Consider the following 15,000-nt stretch of genomic DNA (forward strand, 5'->3'; position numbering starts at 1 on the left):
TTTCGATTTTTGACAGATTTTTGAAGTTGAAAAAATGATGCTTTCTACGAATCTGTCAAAAGAACCTAACTTTACATAGTTATTAAAAAAAAAAGTATCAACAATTTTCATGAAATCTCGACGGGGCTACCTGGCAAAAAGTGTACAGATTATGTGTAAAACATTTCAAAACGATCGGCCCAGTAGTTTTTACAGTACGATGGGCACCGACTTTGAAATCGTTGGTTTTGGGAAACGCTCTTCAAAGTAGCGTGCTGCATGGTGAACGCGGATTTTCAAAAATCTATAACTTTTTCAATTTTAATCCGACTAATTCAGAAATTTTACACAATATTTTTGATAAGATCAGCATTCAGAGAAAAATGTTAAAAATATCTTACACAAAAAAATTAAATACCGAAGTCCCCCCTAATGCGTTAGTTTCTACTACTTTCTCTTCTGTAATTGTAACTAAAACCGTCGGATTAAGGAGCCACTTATGACCAAGATTCTGCTACTCATTAATGATTGAAAATAATAATAATGGATATTGATATTTCACCGTGTCCTTTCTCATCGATAGGAAATCATTATTTGTATTGCTGACGTCTGACTAAGAATTGGAATGAAAAAAGGATGCTCGGTGCTGGATAATTGCAACTTTCCAGTTCACCAAGCCGACTATGCTAATTTTAACTACATGCGTTATGATGATAATTATTTGCTGTTGATAATTCACAAGAATGAGTCACATGACGGGGTTTTGGCCGTTAAAGCGTGAATCCGAAAGAAATGCGCGTGCTACTCGAATGGCGCAAACTGCTTGAACGCATGCTGTTACGACGGTGCTAGGGATGGTCTTCAGTTTGTGTGCAACCTATTCTTTATGCTTGATGATGTACGATGAAATAAAGAATTGAAAACTTGTAACAGGCATCAAATCATAGAATTGATAGAACCGTCCTTTGATAATCCGTGTACACATTTTTTTTATCTACCTATAATTCTTTATAGTTGATCATAAAGGCTATATTTGATATTGTGAAGTCAAATACGTTGTATTTTAGAAATCCGAAAGTTTACTACAAAATATATTTGCAGGAGCTTACAGCGTTCGTGAAAATTAACATTCACTTCTTTCTTACTGCTTCTGGAAAAAGACAACAACAAAACATATAGTGTAACTCCAAGAAGTTACGTAAAAGAATGATTCTGTTTAGTAATAAATAATTATTTATTGATATCAATTTCACGAAAAGTGACCATATAAGCGGACATTGAGATGATCTGTGATTTCACAATTATTATCCATTTAACAGCTGTGAGATAGATAGAGAAGGGAGTCGTGGCCAGGAAGGGAAGCTCACTGGAATATCAGCCATTAGCCCAGTCGTAGATGGTGCATCCGTTGAGGATGACAGTAATGCAGTTGTCGAATCGGTTGGTGCCGGGGTTGTAGTAGTTGTAGTAATAGTAGTTGACGAATCCGTAGATAACGGCGTTGTTGGCAGCGGTGTTGTTGGTGTTGGCGTAGTTGTTTCCATCACAGTTGTTGTAGTGGTAGCGGGAGAGGTAGGTGCTAGTTGTGGTACACATATGCCTAGTCTAGGGTTGAATACCGTCCCTTGTCCTGGGCAGACTTGTTCATAGCCCAGCAACTTTCCACGCACCTTGCGACACCAATAATACTTGGTTGGATCGCTGGGTTTAGCGAAGAATCCTTCACGCTTACACTTGAACACGCATCCATTCGCCACTGGATTGAACTCTGCTCCGGATTCGCACTTGTACATCAGTATGTTACGTAGTACCGGTGGGAAGCCGAATCGATTGTAGCTACAATACGCATAGAAAGCCGGGTTCTGGGGGAATGGCACAAAGATTGACCGCGCATTCGGCCGACAGGTTATCGTGCGACACGTCGTCGATCTACTACAAGTCTTCTTCAAGGAGTTGTACACATAGTCGCGCGGGCAACGGAATGGTTTCGAATTTTGGCCCTGAACAGTACAGTAGTGGAACCTACGGCAATCGGTAGGATCCGGAAACACTCCCAAACCGGTACATAGAATACTTGCTTTGTTAGAGGCACTGTTTCTGCACTCCGGAAACTGTAGATCGGCCGTGGGGAGACAGGCGCCACCCAAGTTAAACGGAAGCGAATGGCAATACGTTGACGGTGGACAATTCTGCTCCGGTAACATCGATGGATCACTTATTCCGGGTATGCAGATTCGCACTCGGCGGCAACCGGTGCAAACGATTCGGCTCGTATTTGTACAATTTTGCGTCAATGAAGTGTCAATGAATGGAGGGGACAATTGAGCATCCGAGTTGAACCAGAAGGTACTGGCAGCCGGAACGGATTCGTCTAGGGCATTCGCTTCGGAGGAACCGTAATCAAATCCATTGTCTTCTGTATAATCTGCGTAAATGTCCTGGCATAACACCAGCGATGCTTGCACGACCTTGATGATTAGAGAATTGAAAACGTTTGAAAGATATTTTCCAGCGAACCTATTTTAACGCGGCCGCACTTACCAGTACAAAGAATAATGACGATCGAGGCCGCAACAGCAGCATTCTGGCAAGGCTAGGTGGACCTTTGCGATTGAGAATCAACGATCGAATTGGAAACCGCTGCACGCTGCTAATTCTTTTTATGTATTACCTTGATCGGCGACAGTTTTTACCGTTATTCGGACATGACCCAGTTGTGAAATGCTGATTGTTGATACATGATCTCCGAATTGCTTCTAATCACATCGATCAACAGCAGCTGTTCTTTAGCACGCTCGCCCAAGTCATGCTGCGACAATTGATAGTTTTCACGAATTGGCTTGTTTATTTACTTACGCCTAATCCGCTTGGTTGTTTACTGGACCAATATCCATAACGGATATGATTGGCGTATTAAACGGAAGTTGGAAACACAACATAGGAAATCAGTTTTAAATCAATTGCATTTATTGAATATGCAAACTTCTCGCATTCGCAAGAAATCATTCAACCTCTAATTGAAAATGCTATCATGCCTTACATTTTTTCGTTTGCTCATCGAATGTTAGCTGTAGTGGGCAGGTTTGTTCGAACAGTTGAAGCTGGAAGATGAGTAATGGAAATGTATTCTACTGATAACGTGAAACTGAATCAATTCGGACAGTACGTACCATCAGTAGAGTAACGTAGACACATTCGTAGTACCGTTTGCTATCATCTGGGTGTGGGAATCGACCACTTTCTTGACACTCGAACTTACACCGCTGAAGTTTAACATCGTACACCTCGTTATCGCGTTCACATTCAAACATAACCGGTAGGCCTCTGCTCGAGCAGAAGAAATAAAGCTGCGGATATGGTTTATAGACAAACCATTTGTTTCGATTTTGTGCTAAACTGCAATCCACCTGATAACAGTGATCCAACGTTCGCCGTAGGAAGCAGGATGAAGAGGACTGATTGTACGCATTATTCGCCGCAAGGCAGCTCTGTGGCGTTGCTGCCTGTTTGTCATCACAATAGATGTACTGCGTGCAGTTGGTTGGATCTGTTAGACGCAATAGATAGTCGATCAATCGCTTACATGATTCAGCCTCACGAGAAGGAATACTTATCAATTCCGTTGTTCACCTGGATAAAATCCTGCTGTTTTCGATGGACAAAGATCATCAGCGACCACGGCGCAACTGTTTTCATCGTCACTCTTTACGGAACAAATGCCATCACCCGAGCAGTAGGGTTTGTCCGGTTCCACATCTAGACATTTGTAGCTGACCAGTACGGTTTGATCGTAGCTGCAAATGTTCACCGTCCGGCAATCGGCACAAGCTTGTCGCTTACCGGGCTCACACCTGTCACCGGCCGCACGTGCACGAGGAACAACCACGGAGAAAACTACGGAAATCTGAGACAAGAATCGCAAAACCAGCCAACGTGAATGAGTTTTGTAATAGCATCGTCGTTATATGCATCTTACACTGTAGGCACTGCATACAATAACGCCTAATATTGCTGCCTTTTGCCACATGATCACTCCTGGGCGCACCAAAATCGCCTTTGCGCTTCCTATAAATAGCAGCTCTTCTTTTATACCATCAAGATTTTGCATTGATTGCTAAACGTCTAACGTCACTCTGGTTAGTTCCCTAGGTAACTTGATAAGATAACAATTGCCAGCCAATGCAACTTCATGTCTACCAAATCGATAAATGAAGCAACCTTGAATCATTCGCTCACTCACCAAGCCGAAACTACTCCGCTGCTTCTAGGAAGAGGAAGGAAGGGTATTACATCAAAGGACCAAAGAAAAGCAACATATTATTTCAAGATGATCATATTTTATTTTATTTCTGGAATAATCGTTAAGTTTACCATGGCCTTTTCTCTTATCCAATTGTTATTATTTATTTATTGGATACTTTGACATCAAAGAATCCGAGCTATTTTTTTTGTTTTTATTCTTCGCATTTTTTATTCACATCAGAGAACTTCATTAAAGAATTCGGACACTTCCTTTCGAACAACTCGAGCTGTATAGGAAAAGAAAAAGAAAACACCACCAGTAGGAAAGTTAGAGCCTTGCATGAAATCTGATTCAAAGGTATGAGTCATATTTACCTTGGTGGAGCTAGTGTAAAGACATTCATAATAGCTTTTATCATCATTAGGATCAGCGAATCGGCCAGCAGATGTACACTGGAACGTACACCTTTTGAGAGTAACATCAAACACCTCATCTTCTCTCGGACACTGGAACGTCACCGCTCGACCATCAGCCGAGCATAAGAAGTAAATTTGGGGAAAGGGTGTGTAGATGAACCATTTATCCTTATTTTTGGACGAGCTACAATCCACTTGAAAGCAATCGGATGATTTCTTTTTTAAAAAGCATGATGCCGAAGAATGATTGTACACATTATTTGCGGCCAAACAATCCTCTTCGTAGCCGATGGCACCACCATCACAGTATAGGTAACGAGTGCAATCCTGGGGATCTGGGAAGAAATATGCGTAAACCCATCAGTGTAATCGTTGTGGAATACTTCATTACAAAACATGGCACTATTAACCAACCAGGATAGTAGCCGGGAGCACCAAGTGGACAGCGATCGTCTGTCGGGAAGCATCCCTCATCCAGATTAGGTTTATCCGAGCATTCACCGGCTCCAACGCAATAAATTTTTTTGGGATCCTGATCCGCACATCGGTATTCCGCTAAGACCGTTTTATCGTAGCCACAGATGTTCACGGTGCTGCAGTCCTTGCAAGTCTGTCTCTCTTGGCATGCGCCACTAAGGGCTCTACTCGTTGCCAGCCCTAGTGACACACTAGTTGTCTACAAAAAATCAAAAACATCTCATTTCGAATACAACGATTGCCCAATTGCTTCCACTTCTAATTTCACCTTGGCTGCTACCACTGCTGCCAACACCAGCACTAGTATTGCGGCGCGCATCTTTGCTACTATTGCACTATTAAACCTCGCCCACCTACTACTCGGTAGAACAGTCTGTACCCGAGTATTTATAAGCTAACAATGGCATCGAATATATGTTTGGAACCAGCGTGTTTGCTAACTGCGGATGAGCTCAAGATAAGGATAAGATAAAACCATAAAAATGTGCCATTTCAAAACTTTACCTTAATTCATTCGTAAAAATGACAAATGCTTTGTCGAGATAGCCCCATGATGACCTTATGAGATAATAGAATATGCGATAAGTGACTTCAAGTAAACCATATGATATAATACTTATCATTCACGTCTATTAAGTTCACGAGAAATACTCTTAAGTAAATGTCCAGTTTATTGCTGTCATTGTCCACTGAAGGCCACACAAATTTGATAATGGCAATGGGCAGTTGGTCAGATAGCGGCCTCAACATCTTTTCTACGATGCTCTACTCAGGCGGGAAGAGTACCCGCGAAGCATTTACTGAATCCGGCATCAATGATTCACTTTACTTACGGTTTGAAAGGTCGTGAAATCACATACGCATTATCATGTGGTCTAGATCACATACATTGGAAAATGCACAATTTTTGCAATTTCTAAGTAATTTTATGTGTTTCTGGCAACAGTACCTCGCACCGTATAAAGTTCCGAACCAAAGTTTCATGCGCATCCAAGGGCAAGTAATCGATGTACACAATATCGATGTACAATCAATTAGAGAAACACTTTCTCTGGAATACAAATGAAAAATTTAGCATTTCACTCTTTTTTTCAGAATTAAGTTCGAGCAGTACTGAACATTCATTTTCAGGGCAATAGCTCACAGAAGAGGCTGTATATTCAACGACCTCAGCCTTAAAAAGTAATTGTTGATTAATAACCGATTAATGCTCGATGGTTAACAAATGATTAGAACATAAAACTATATCTTTAGTAATTTTATTTACCATCATATAATTTTATTTACCATCTTTTTTTTATAGTTTGGAAGTTTGGATAACCACAAACCCAAATATACTATTGCAGACTCTGCTCCAATAGTATCAAATGTTCTCATACAGAAAGATACAGTTGCAGTAAGATAAGAGTTTCATTAACATGTGCGCTACAACTCAATTGCACCATTTGACATGCTGCTTTCCAATTCGTGGGTTCATTGGAATTCGGATTTACTGTTTTTCTATCATTATCAAATACCCACCACCATCAAATATTATGCATTCATTATATTTATTCCAATTGTTATGTGTGACGTCGATGTATTATGTTCTAAAACCAAGGCAAACCAGAAAATATATTTTTAATTTTATTTACCATCATATTTTTGATCGATGGATAATTAATTGATTAATTGATCAGGCTCCCGGCAGGGCAGGGGTAGACTTAACACATTTCTTAGCGTCACTATCGAAGGTAAATCCAGAGAGACACGCATTAACGAGCTTTTGAAACTGAAAAGACAATCAATTTAGTTATCTACATTTCAGACGCCCTTTCGCGAACAAGCTACTTACACCTCCTTTTCCATCGGAAAGACAAAAGTAGTATTGGCTGGAATCGCCCGGATATGGAAAGTTACCCTCCTTAGAGCAAGCAAACTCACACGTTTTCTTGGCTTCATTGAATACATCCGCTTCGTTTGCACACACGAATGTCATCGGTCCTTGAGAACTGCAGTAAATACTGAGCTGTGGACTAGGCTTGTAGGCATACCATTTGTCAAGCTGGCCAGCGGCTTCACAGTTGATTTGGAAACAGTCTGAAGGAGCAACGCGCAAAGTCCAGGACTGTATGGCGTAGTTGAAAATAGCAGTCGAAGATGGGCTGCTTATCTTGATTGCAGTCTGCTTGTCGTCACAGTACACAAGTTCGCTGCAGTTTGAAGGAACTACGATTCGCAAAATAAATTCACATTAAAAAGACAGAAATATTAACCAGCATCACTTCCAACCACTAAGGTAACTCTTATAACTAGATATGTACCTGGATAAAAATAATCGGCCGTTGGACAAAGATCACTTTTTACGTTACAGCCGTCAGCCGGCGTGCCGGAGCATATGCCATTACCGATGCAATACGGTCGAGAAGGATCGACTGATGAGCAATCATATCCACCAACTTTATTTCCTTCGTAGTTGCAAATCTGTTTCAATAGAACAAAACATTATTTCTTATGCCCTTTTTCTGTCTAATTAACTGCATTTTTTGGCGCTTACCATGACGCTGCTACAACTTCCACAGGTGATACGATTTTCAGGATCGCACGAAAAACTCGGATCAAACTGCACACTATCCACAACTGGCGGCGTGACAACAGTTCTTTTACTAGGTTTCACAATCGGAATATTTTGAGCAAAACCCTAAATTGGTTGCGAAACATATTAGTGGTTGTTCAACTTTAACGAATCATGTTATTGTTAGAGTATAGCCTACCTGTACTGCCACAAAGGCACAAAGTGCAACCAAAACTCCCAAACTCTTCATGTTGGTTTGCTGGACGTCACAGACAGTGTATCATCGCAGCGATCTACCATTTATATACCGTTTGGTTGAGGGCTACCGTTTTTCGCCAAAAACAAATGGCCCTGGGGGACACCGTGAGGCAACGGTTTACACGATTTAAATATTTGCCTGATTAGATAACACATACCATTAATACAGCTCCGTCCCTAATTCACCGATTAAAAAAAGATAACGCATGTCACCGAGATTCGGAAGTGGCCAGCAAGACCATGAAAGCGGTTTTATAATATTTCCGGTCAAAAAGGAGATTATTTTTGCGATTTAATTTTGATAGACATTTTTTTTATGATTCATGATGATCATAAGCTGCGGATACATGAAGCGTAAATTCTCGTATAAACTCAGAGTGTAATGCCAAAAAAATTATACTTATGTCAAAAAGATTATAGGCCCGCGGAGCGTAAATCCGAGCGTAAAAGCAAGCGTAAACTCGGCACCAACATGAAGCGTAGCATTATGAAGAATTTAATGTTCTAGAATCGCTAATATACAGCAAACACATCTTAAAATGTATAAAAAGATGTTCATAAATCAACTTATCTCGTCGATTCATATTTTTTGTGGCCAAAACCACATGTCATTGATGTAATAGCATAGTGTAATTGCAGGTGCACGAATGTAATTGCAGTTAACGTTTCGGTATAAACTTTTATGCGATTATGCCTGCCACACGAAGCGTAAACTTTTTGGCATTATACTCTGAGTTTATACGAGAGTTTACGCTTCGTGTATTCCTACCTATAAACTAAACTAAAATTTAAAAAAAGTAGTTTGTAATGATTTAAAGATTGTACATAAACATTGCAATCAAGACATACATTCCATAGCAAGCAGAGTAGCCAAAAGCTTTTTATACAATGCATCGATACTCCAGGTTCACTAAAGTTACTTTAATTTAGATTTCTCCCATTTTTGAGAGCGTGTGATCATATTTTTACCGATTTAGCTTAAATATCGATCTTTACTTACTTTTTTTCAACAAAACAGAGATGAGTTTGCAAAAAATCACTCAGACAGAGATTACATTTTTTTTTAATTTAAAATATTCAATCCAGTGGTTTTGATGCTGCGCTGGTCAACGCCTTTGAAAAGCCCCTTTGGTACGCCTTTGGTGTAAGAAAAATGTAAGAACTCTATAAATCGAAATGTATTTCTGTTTGTCTGTGTGTGTCCTAAATAAACTCAAATGTTACCAAACCGATTAACCAGAAATGTGGAACATACGAAGAGGGAGAAAAGTGTCGTGATCATGATAAGATTATTTCAGGAGCGCGGTAGCAATTTGGTACTTCACCCGGATGATAGCGATTTAATTTAAAAGCAACTAAAAAAGGGATGGCAATATGTTAAGATATTCAGCTAATTGATCGTAGGAGAGACAAATGAATACACATGAACCCCTTCTGACATTCAGAACTGTTGCATGTTCTATCTGTTTAAATAATCGCGAAAGAATTCCATAAAGTTTTCCATCTGATTTGGATCTGGATTTATTTCTAGCTTGATTATATTCTGAAGTACACTGGCATTCATCTTTTTTTTTTATTCTTTTTTTTTGTAACTGTCGAAACACTCAAAGACCCTTGTCCTTATTTAGAAAAGCATATAAACAAATCCTCAAATTCAATCTAAACAAAAAGCAAAACGATGACAGTCTGACACGTGATCGTTGTAAACAGAAAATGTTAAATAAATGTAATACAGGCTAGCACAGGCTGCTGGTCCTCAATCTTAATCAAGTATTTGAACGTGATACTAGAGAACCTTGATAACGATGGTTATCTTATTGGATAGAAAGAGGCATCTTGCACTGGAACGTGATCTCCATTGCCCCAAACTACGGATGCAGTGTTGAAGCAGCTACTTAAACTCTCAGATACGCATATTCCATTGTAGTATTCACGATGCAGTTAGCGATACTGTTACTATGTGCTGTGATTGGTTTGCTGAGCACGTCTCCATCTGGCCAGACCGCCACTAATAGTGTAACTGTTAGGGCATTTGTTAAACAGGATTGTGATGGTGTTAAAACGTATATATGTGACACTTGTACCTCCCGACGGCCATGTATCGGTACTACCGAGATCGCCCAGACCATAAACTGTGGAACCGGGTTGTACTGCGTCGAAGGTACTTCCAGCGATCGATGCGGACCAATTCCGTCCGATGTTTGCCTACAGTCAACAGTCAGCACATCCTTTACCTGCACTTCTACGGGCATTCTACCAGGTTGTCGCAATCTACTCTGTATTCCTAACCAGCACAGCTTACTGTAATCAACTTTACGTTAACCGTATGCATTGCAGATCCGAACAATTGCAACAACTATCACGTTTGCTTGGCTGTCGGGGAAGCGTCGAGCGTGTACAACTGCGCACCGGGATATGTCTTTAATATCGCATCCGCCGGATGCATCCGTGAGGTTTCGACAACCAACTGTGTTACTGTGACCTGTCCGGCCGGAGAGCCCACCTATGTGCTGTATGGTACATCGCGCCAATACTATGTCATCTGTGACGGTACCAATCCTCCGAGCCGTGTGCTGAAGTGTCCGAATCAAGCGTTGTTTAGCTTTTTCTCAGGAAGCACACGTTTTGGCGAGTGTGTTTATACGTGCTCTGGACAAGGCAACTATGCCAATAGCAACAACCCCAGTAGTTACTTCCAATGCTATGTATTAAACGGCCGAATTGTCTATAGGGAAGTTGACTGTCCACAAAATACTATATTTAATCAAACATTGCGTTACTGTGTCAGAGCGCAATAGATTTAACTAGGAGGCTGTTGATGAACAAACATGAATAAAATCGATGTTAATTAAAAATTGATGATTATGATAACATAATTTATAGATTATTTGTTGAGTGTTGTTGGTTTGTTTGTTAATTGTTGTTATTTTTAAATTATGCAAATTTCTTTCGTTCGTAATTAATTATTCAAACAAGCTCAATTGGATTCACAATGTCATTCAATCTTACTGTTCTCAAAGTATAGCGGATTCCCTTGTTCTATTTTGAGCGATGATATACCATTACGCAGAGAATTCAACATCTCTTCCATAGGTGAGTAAGCGATTAAAAATATGATTTCATGAAAACGTTTTATATGATAAACCCATAAGTTCCAATTATTCATGCAACTGTTTCATGAGAATCATTTATTATAGTGCTGCTTTTATAAAACAGTGTGTAAATCTGTTTCACTAACCTTCTTTATAAACAAACCTTTTTGCACCGATTAAGCTCAGACTTACCGTTATCTCTCCTCACACCAATGCACCTTGGAAGCAATGCATTGACCAAATAAATAGCATTCAATATGCTCGAGAAAAAGATAAGCTATCAGCTGGCGGCGAAGTAAAGGGAACTGTTTATCTTGGCAATAACCGAGACACTACTGGTACAATCAAACAAAGTGATATCACTAATCGCTGGTATGATAATTACAGTAGACTATACCTGTTTAATAGTTCCATGAAAAGAAGATTACCGTGAGATACGGATGTTGAATGCAGCTGAGGCAAATGGCATTATAAGGACAGATGCATGCATCATTGCTTCTAGTGACAATGAAAATGGTATATCCGACGGTGCTGTTAACGGCGTTGGTGGCATTTGCGAGCTGCCAGGCTGAATTAGCAACGAATCTAGAGACAAGTGCCACACCGTCGGTCCTAATAGACCCAGAATTCGATGTCGGGGTGCCGGGTACATTGGTAAACACCAGCTCCTCTCTCCTTCGTCTAACATCCATCACGGGTGTTTGTGATGGGACGAAACAACTCGTGTGTGCCTCGTGTACTGCGCTTCGGGTGTGCCTGGGAACCGTTCCTGGGCAAGATCTTACCGTCACATGTCCGGCAGATCAGCCATACTGTAACTTCGGTACCACATCCGATCGCTGCTCCGCTGACCCCATACCGGACGTATGTAGCGATCCAAACCAAAACGTTCCAGTATCCTGCTCAGCTGTGGGGAAGCTTCCTGGTTAGAGGCAACTTGTATTCCCGGTGGCGGCCCCCTTTTTTCGATGCTAAACGGACACTTTTCCTTTTCTCTTCATTATACTAGATGCAAGCAATTGTCGTATTTATCACGGCTGTTTAGCCATCGGTGAGAGCTCCTCCATATACACGTGCCCCACGGGATACGTATTCCATCCTGGACTGGAGCTGTGTGCGCTGGAGAATCTCTTTGCACGCTGCACCCGCATCCAGTGTTCCGCCAACTTCCTCGGGCATGTTCGCTACGGGAACTCTTTGCGCTTCTATGGATTCTGTGATGGTACCGGGCAGACACCGATCGTGTTCAAGTGTCCGAATCGAGCCAACTTTGCACTCATTGCTGGCACAACCTTCGGTGAATGTGTGTACGCGTGCCCAGCCCAGGGAAACTTCCCCAACACCAACGATCCATCGACATACTTCCAGTGCTTCTGGGCCAACCGTCGTCTAAGATACAATGTGATACGATGTCCCACGGGAACGACGTTTAATGCAATCCTTCGAATCTGTACGTAAACTGTAATTCACTTACCTTGTGTAAATAGCGCTAAATGGATCAAGAAATAACAAATATCAACACATGGTTTTGGGTTTAATTAGTTCAGTTTTTCTGTTTTTATTCTTCAACCCTTCTAATGTGGCGCTGGTAAACGTTCTAATGTAATGTTAAATCAAGTCTTCGACAATCTATTGAATTAAATGATGCAATAAAATTGGTTAGTACGAAGAGGCAATTCAATAGATATAAAGAATATTTTGATCGAGCTTTAGATCAGGATTAATATGAACAATAAATAATTAACATGAAGTTATGCTGTCAAAATGAATCAAAGTAACACAAAAATGACCGTTATTTTTTTTCTTTAAGCGTATAATAATTTAGCGTGTAGTAATTTATGTTTTTTTTAATTGTGCTTCGAAAGTAAGCAGTGAGCCACTCATTCGCAGATCGGCAGAGAAAGTCATTGGAGTTTCATCGTTCATTAATTAATCTTCTCGTTTGTAGCATAACGAGTCTGAATAAATTACATAGATTCTATTAAAATAACGATGAAATGCTATGATTACCAAGACGATTTTTAACCAACTGGTACTTTACGTGACTATTAAGATATTACACTTGACTATTTCAATCTTCAACACTTGACTATTTCAAACTTAATATTTTAGTAGATACGGAAATTTCTTTAAGACACATGTACGGCTTTCTAGCACAAGTAATTTCTGTTCCTCTGAAAGCCATGAGTAGGATGTAACGAAGGGGTGTATCGCTTCGTGCATCTGTTAGTCACACGTCACAGTTTGCATGCGTGTTACAGACGGTTGCACATTCTAATACCCTCAATTGCGGTCCCCGTTTATGACCTCAGCAGCCCATAGCTACACTATATTCCTCTCTGCTTATTGGTGCATCTCACCTCGGAGATAGAGAAGTGTTTAGCACAAGTTGTGTTATCGAGTGGACGGCAAATGCAGAAGGGAAACAGTGTTGCACCGTTGGTGCTAGTGTCACGGTCGCAATCGTACACTCTCTCGTCCGTTGAATGATGATTTTTGTTCAATTTAGCCGCTAGTTACTGGAAGATTCTTTTAAAAAAATGAATACTTATCGCTTCCCGTTTGCCGGAAGGCTTCTGGTGCTCGCTTTTGGTTTCGTGATGGTAAGCTGGAAATGAAATGAATTTGAAACGCTCTCGTAATACGATATCTCCCAGTTGCAGCCTTGTGAAAGCAATCCCGTATTGGTGCTGGTGGCCAACGGAAGTGACATTACAATCAATTTTCCCGGTGAAAACAACAACAACCATCTGTTCAACATAGTCAGCGCATCCGGTAACAATAACCCATCAATGTTCGACTGGATCGGCGGTAATGGAGCAAACAAAGCACCAACGATCACGCTCGGAGCGAGTGATGCACACCGGGAACCGCTACATCCGGGAGCGGAAAACCAGGATAGCTCCGAGGAGAGCGATAATCCAGTTACGGAGCGCTGGGGACCACACCGCCCTGGCACGGCTGGCAATGGAAATGAGGAACCTATCGGGATACTGCAAACGTTAAGCACTACCACAGAAGCAATACCTGTTAATACCACCACCCTATCGATGCCTATCTCCAACACCACGTCCAAAACTACTCGCGCGACAAACAGCTCCTAGAACCGCTTAAAGTTGCTCCGCAAAACCATTCGCTACATTTTGTAAACAAATCCAAGGAAATCCAATAAACCGTTAACCCGTAGGCCCTTGCAAAACCAAATAAAAACCAATGCTGTGACTTCTATTTGTGTACCTTTATTTCAATGCTTCAATTCTGTCTGAAAGGATGCTTTAGTTGGAAGTTCTGCGGTTGTCCTTTGCACAGATTGTTAGGGAGGAAGAGGATGATAAATACAATCAGTAAAGTTTATCCGTTCACTATGTATATAATTAATGTGTATAAGTGTATGTATGTATATATATGTATATATTTTTAACTCATTTTTCGTCCTGGGTTTACACCAGTAACACCTCATCTCATGCATGCTTAGAGGTGCAAAGGTTCACTTTCTGTATCATAACGTACGGAAGCATCAACGTCTCCGCACTAACCAGCGAGAAGGATTATGCACCATCCATTATTCCCTAAATACTAACCTGATCGAAACAATGACCAGACCAGAGAGGTTGGGAGCTATGATAAGAACGGCCCATTACACCAATATGCTTCTGCTTCATTTTTAGACAAATTTCATTTTCAATCTCTTCCACCCAATACTTTCGTTACTTGGTACAGCATACTCCAAACTGAATTTAAAATTCGCATGGCTGTGTGCATGCTTTTACTGGCATTGATGATCCATTATTATTGTCTCGTTTGCACCGCATAAAACCTAAATTACTAGCTTCTTCTCAGTGTTATACTCATTGACTTACATTTTACCCACGACGGCATCGTGCCACTGCCACGGGGGCTCCAGAATTTCTCTGTCGTATTCGGTATTGTCCAGTTTATATTAAGTATTGTCTTATATTGTTATTGTCTCCTTGCAAGAGA

General features: G+C 40.7%; 8 protein-coding genes across 15 annotated transcripts in view; 3 read left to right on the forward strand and 5 right to left on the reverse strand.

Annotated features, from left to right (window-relative positions):
- Positions 1–1,283: 1,283 nt before the first annotated feature.
- LOC126576569 (mucin-5AC-like) lies at positions 1,284–2,562 on the reverse strand. The gene is made up of 2 exons (XM_050237876.1): positions 2,521–2,562; positions 1,284–2,447 (listed from the first exon to the last, which is right to left on the reverse strand). Exons 1-2 carry the CDS (start codon positions 2,560–2,562, stop codon positions 1,284–1,286), a joined length of 1,206 nt encoding a protein of 401 aa, XP_050093833.1.
- Positions 2,563–3,008: 446 nt separating this feature from the next.
- LOC126576955 (uncharacterized) lies at positions 3,009–4,006 on the reverse strand. Its single transcript, XM_050238276.1, has 4 exons — positions 3,956–4,006; positions 3,610–3,883; positions 3,150–3,526; positions 3,009–3,080 (listed from the first exon to the last, which is right to left on the reverse strand). The coding sequence occupies exons 1-4, from the start codon at positions 4,004–4,006 to the stop codon at positions 3,009–3,011; spliced, it is 774 nt and encodes a 257-aa protein (XP_050094233.1).
- A 358-nt stretch (positions 4,007–4,364) lies between these two features.
- Positions 4,365–6,788, reverse strand: LOC126576958 (uncharacterized). Its single transcript, XM_050238279.1, has 6 exons — positions 6,750–6,788; positions 5,620–5,673; positions 5,384–5,555; positions 5,053–5,314; positions 4,597–4,973; positions 4,365–4,508 (listed from the first exon to the last, which is right to left on the reverse strand). The coding sequence occupies exons 3-6, from the start codon at positions 5,432–5,434 to the stop codon at positions 4,434–4,436; spliced, it is 765 nt and encodes a 254-aa protein (XP_050094236.1). The 5' UTR covers positions 5,435–5,555; positions 5,620–5,673; positions 6,750–6,788; the 3' UTR covers positions 4,365–4,433.
- On the reverse strand, positions 6,729–9,441 carry LOC126576956 (uncharacterized). The gene is made up of 6 exons (XM_050238277.1): positions 8,928–9,441; positions 7,869–8,104; positions 7,652–7,795; positions 7,419–7,578; positions 6,950–7,323; positions 6,729–6,886 (listed from the first exon to the last, which is right to left on the reverse strand). Exons 2-6 carry the CDS (start codon positions 7,917–7,919, stop codon positions 6,791–6,793), a joined length of 825 nt encoding a protein of 274 aa, XP_050094234.1. The 5' UTR covers positions 7,920–8,104; positions 8,928–9,441; the 3' UTR covers positions 6,729–6,790.
- Positions 9,442–9,714: 273 nt separating this feature from the next.
- Positions 9,715–10,786, forward strand: LOC126576957 (uncharacterized). The gene is made up of 2 exons (XM_050238278.1): positions 9,715–10,187; positions 10,265–10,786. The coding sequence occupies exons 1-2, from the start codon at positions 9,863–9,865 to the stop codon at positions 10,723–10,725; spliced, it is 786 nt and encodes a 261-aa protein (XP_050094235.1). The 5' UTR covers positions 9,715–9,862; the 3' UTR covers positions 10,726–10,786.
- A 739-nt stretch (positions 10,787–11,525) lies between these two features.
- On the forward strand, positions 11,526–12,557 carry LOC126576959 (uncharacterized). The gene is made up of 2 exons (XM_050238280.1): positions 11,526–11,944; positions 12,029–12,557. The coding sequence occupies exons 1-2, from the start codon at positions 11,527–11,529 to the stop codon at positions 12,475–12,477; spliced, it is 867 nt and encodes a 288-aa protein (XP_050094237.1). The 5' UTR covers position 11,526; the 3' UTR covers positions 12,478–12,557.
- Positions 12,558–13,378: 821 nt separating this feature from the next.
- On the forward strand, positions 13,379–14,241 carry LOC126576975 (uncharacterized). The gene is made up of 2 exons (XM_050238319.1): positions 13,379–13,622; positions 13,677–14,241. Exons 1-2 carry the CDS (start codon positions 13,560–13,562, stop codon positions 14,121–14,123), a joined length of 510 nt encoding a protein of 169 aa, XP_050094276.1. The 5' UTR covers positions 13,379–13,559; the 3' UTR covers positions 14,124–14,241.
- A 3-nt stretch (positions 14,242–14,244) lies between these two features.
- The window catches only part of LOC126576963 (neuropeptide-like 1), a 12,149-nt gene continuing 11,393 nt past the window's right edge, over positions 14,245–15,000 (reverse strand). For all 8 annotated transcript variants that reach the window (XM_050238291.1, XM_050238288.1, XM_050238283.1 and 5 more), the window contains one exon: positions 14,245–15,000. This exon is cut by the window's right edge and continues 1,752 nt beyond it. The gene's annotated coding sequence lies outside the window, so the exon portion shown is untranslated.

Source organism: Anopheles aquasalis, chromosome 3 (genome assembly GCF_943734665.1).
Source record: "Anopheles aquasalis chromosome 3, idAnoAquaMG_Q_19, whole genome shotgun sequence".
Taxonomy (NCBI): domain Eukaryota; kingdom Metazoa; phylum Arthropoda; class Insecta; order Diptera; family Culicidae; genus Anopheles; species Anopheles aquasalis.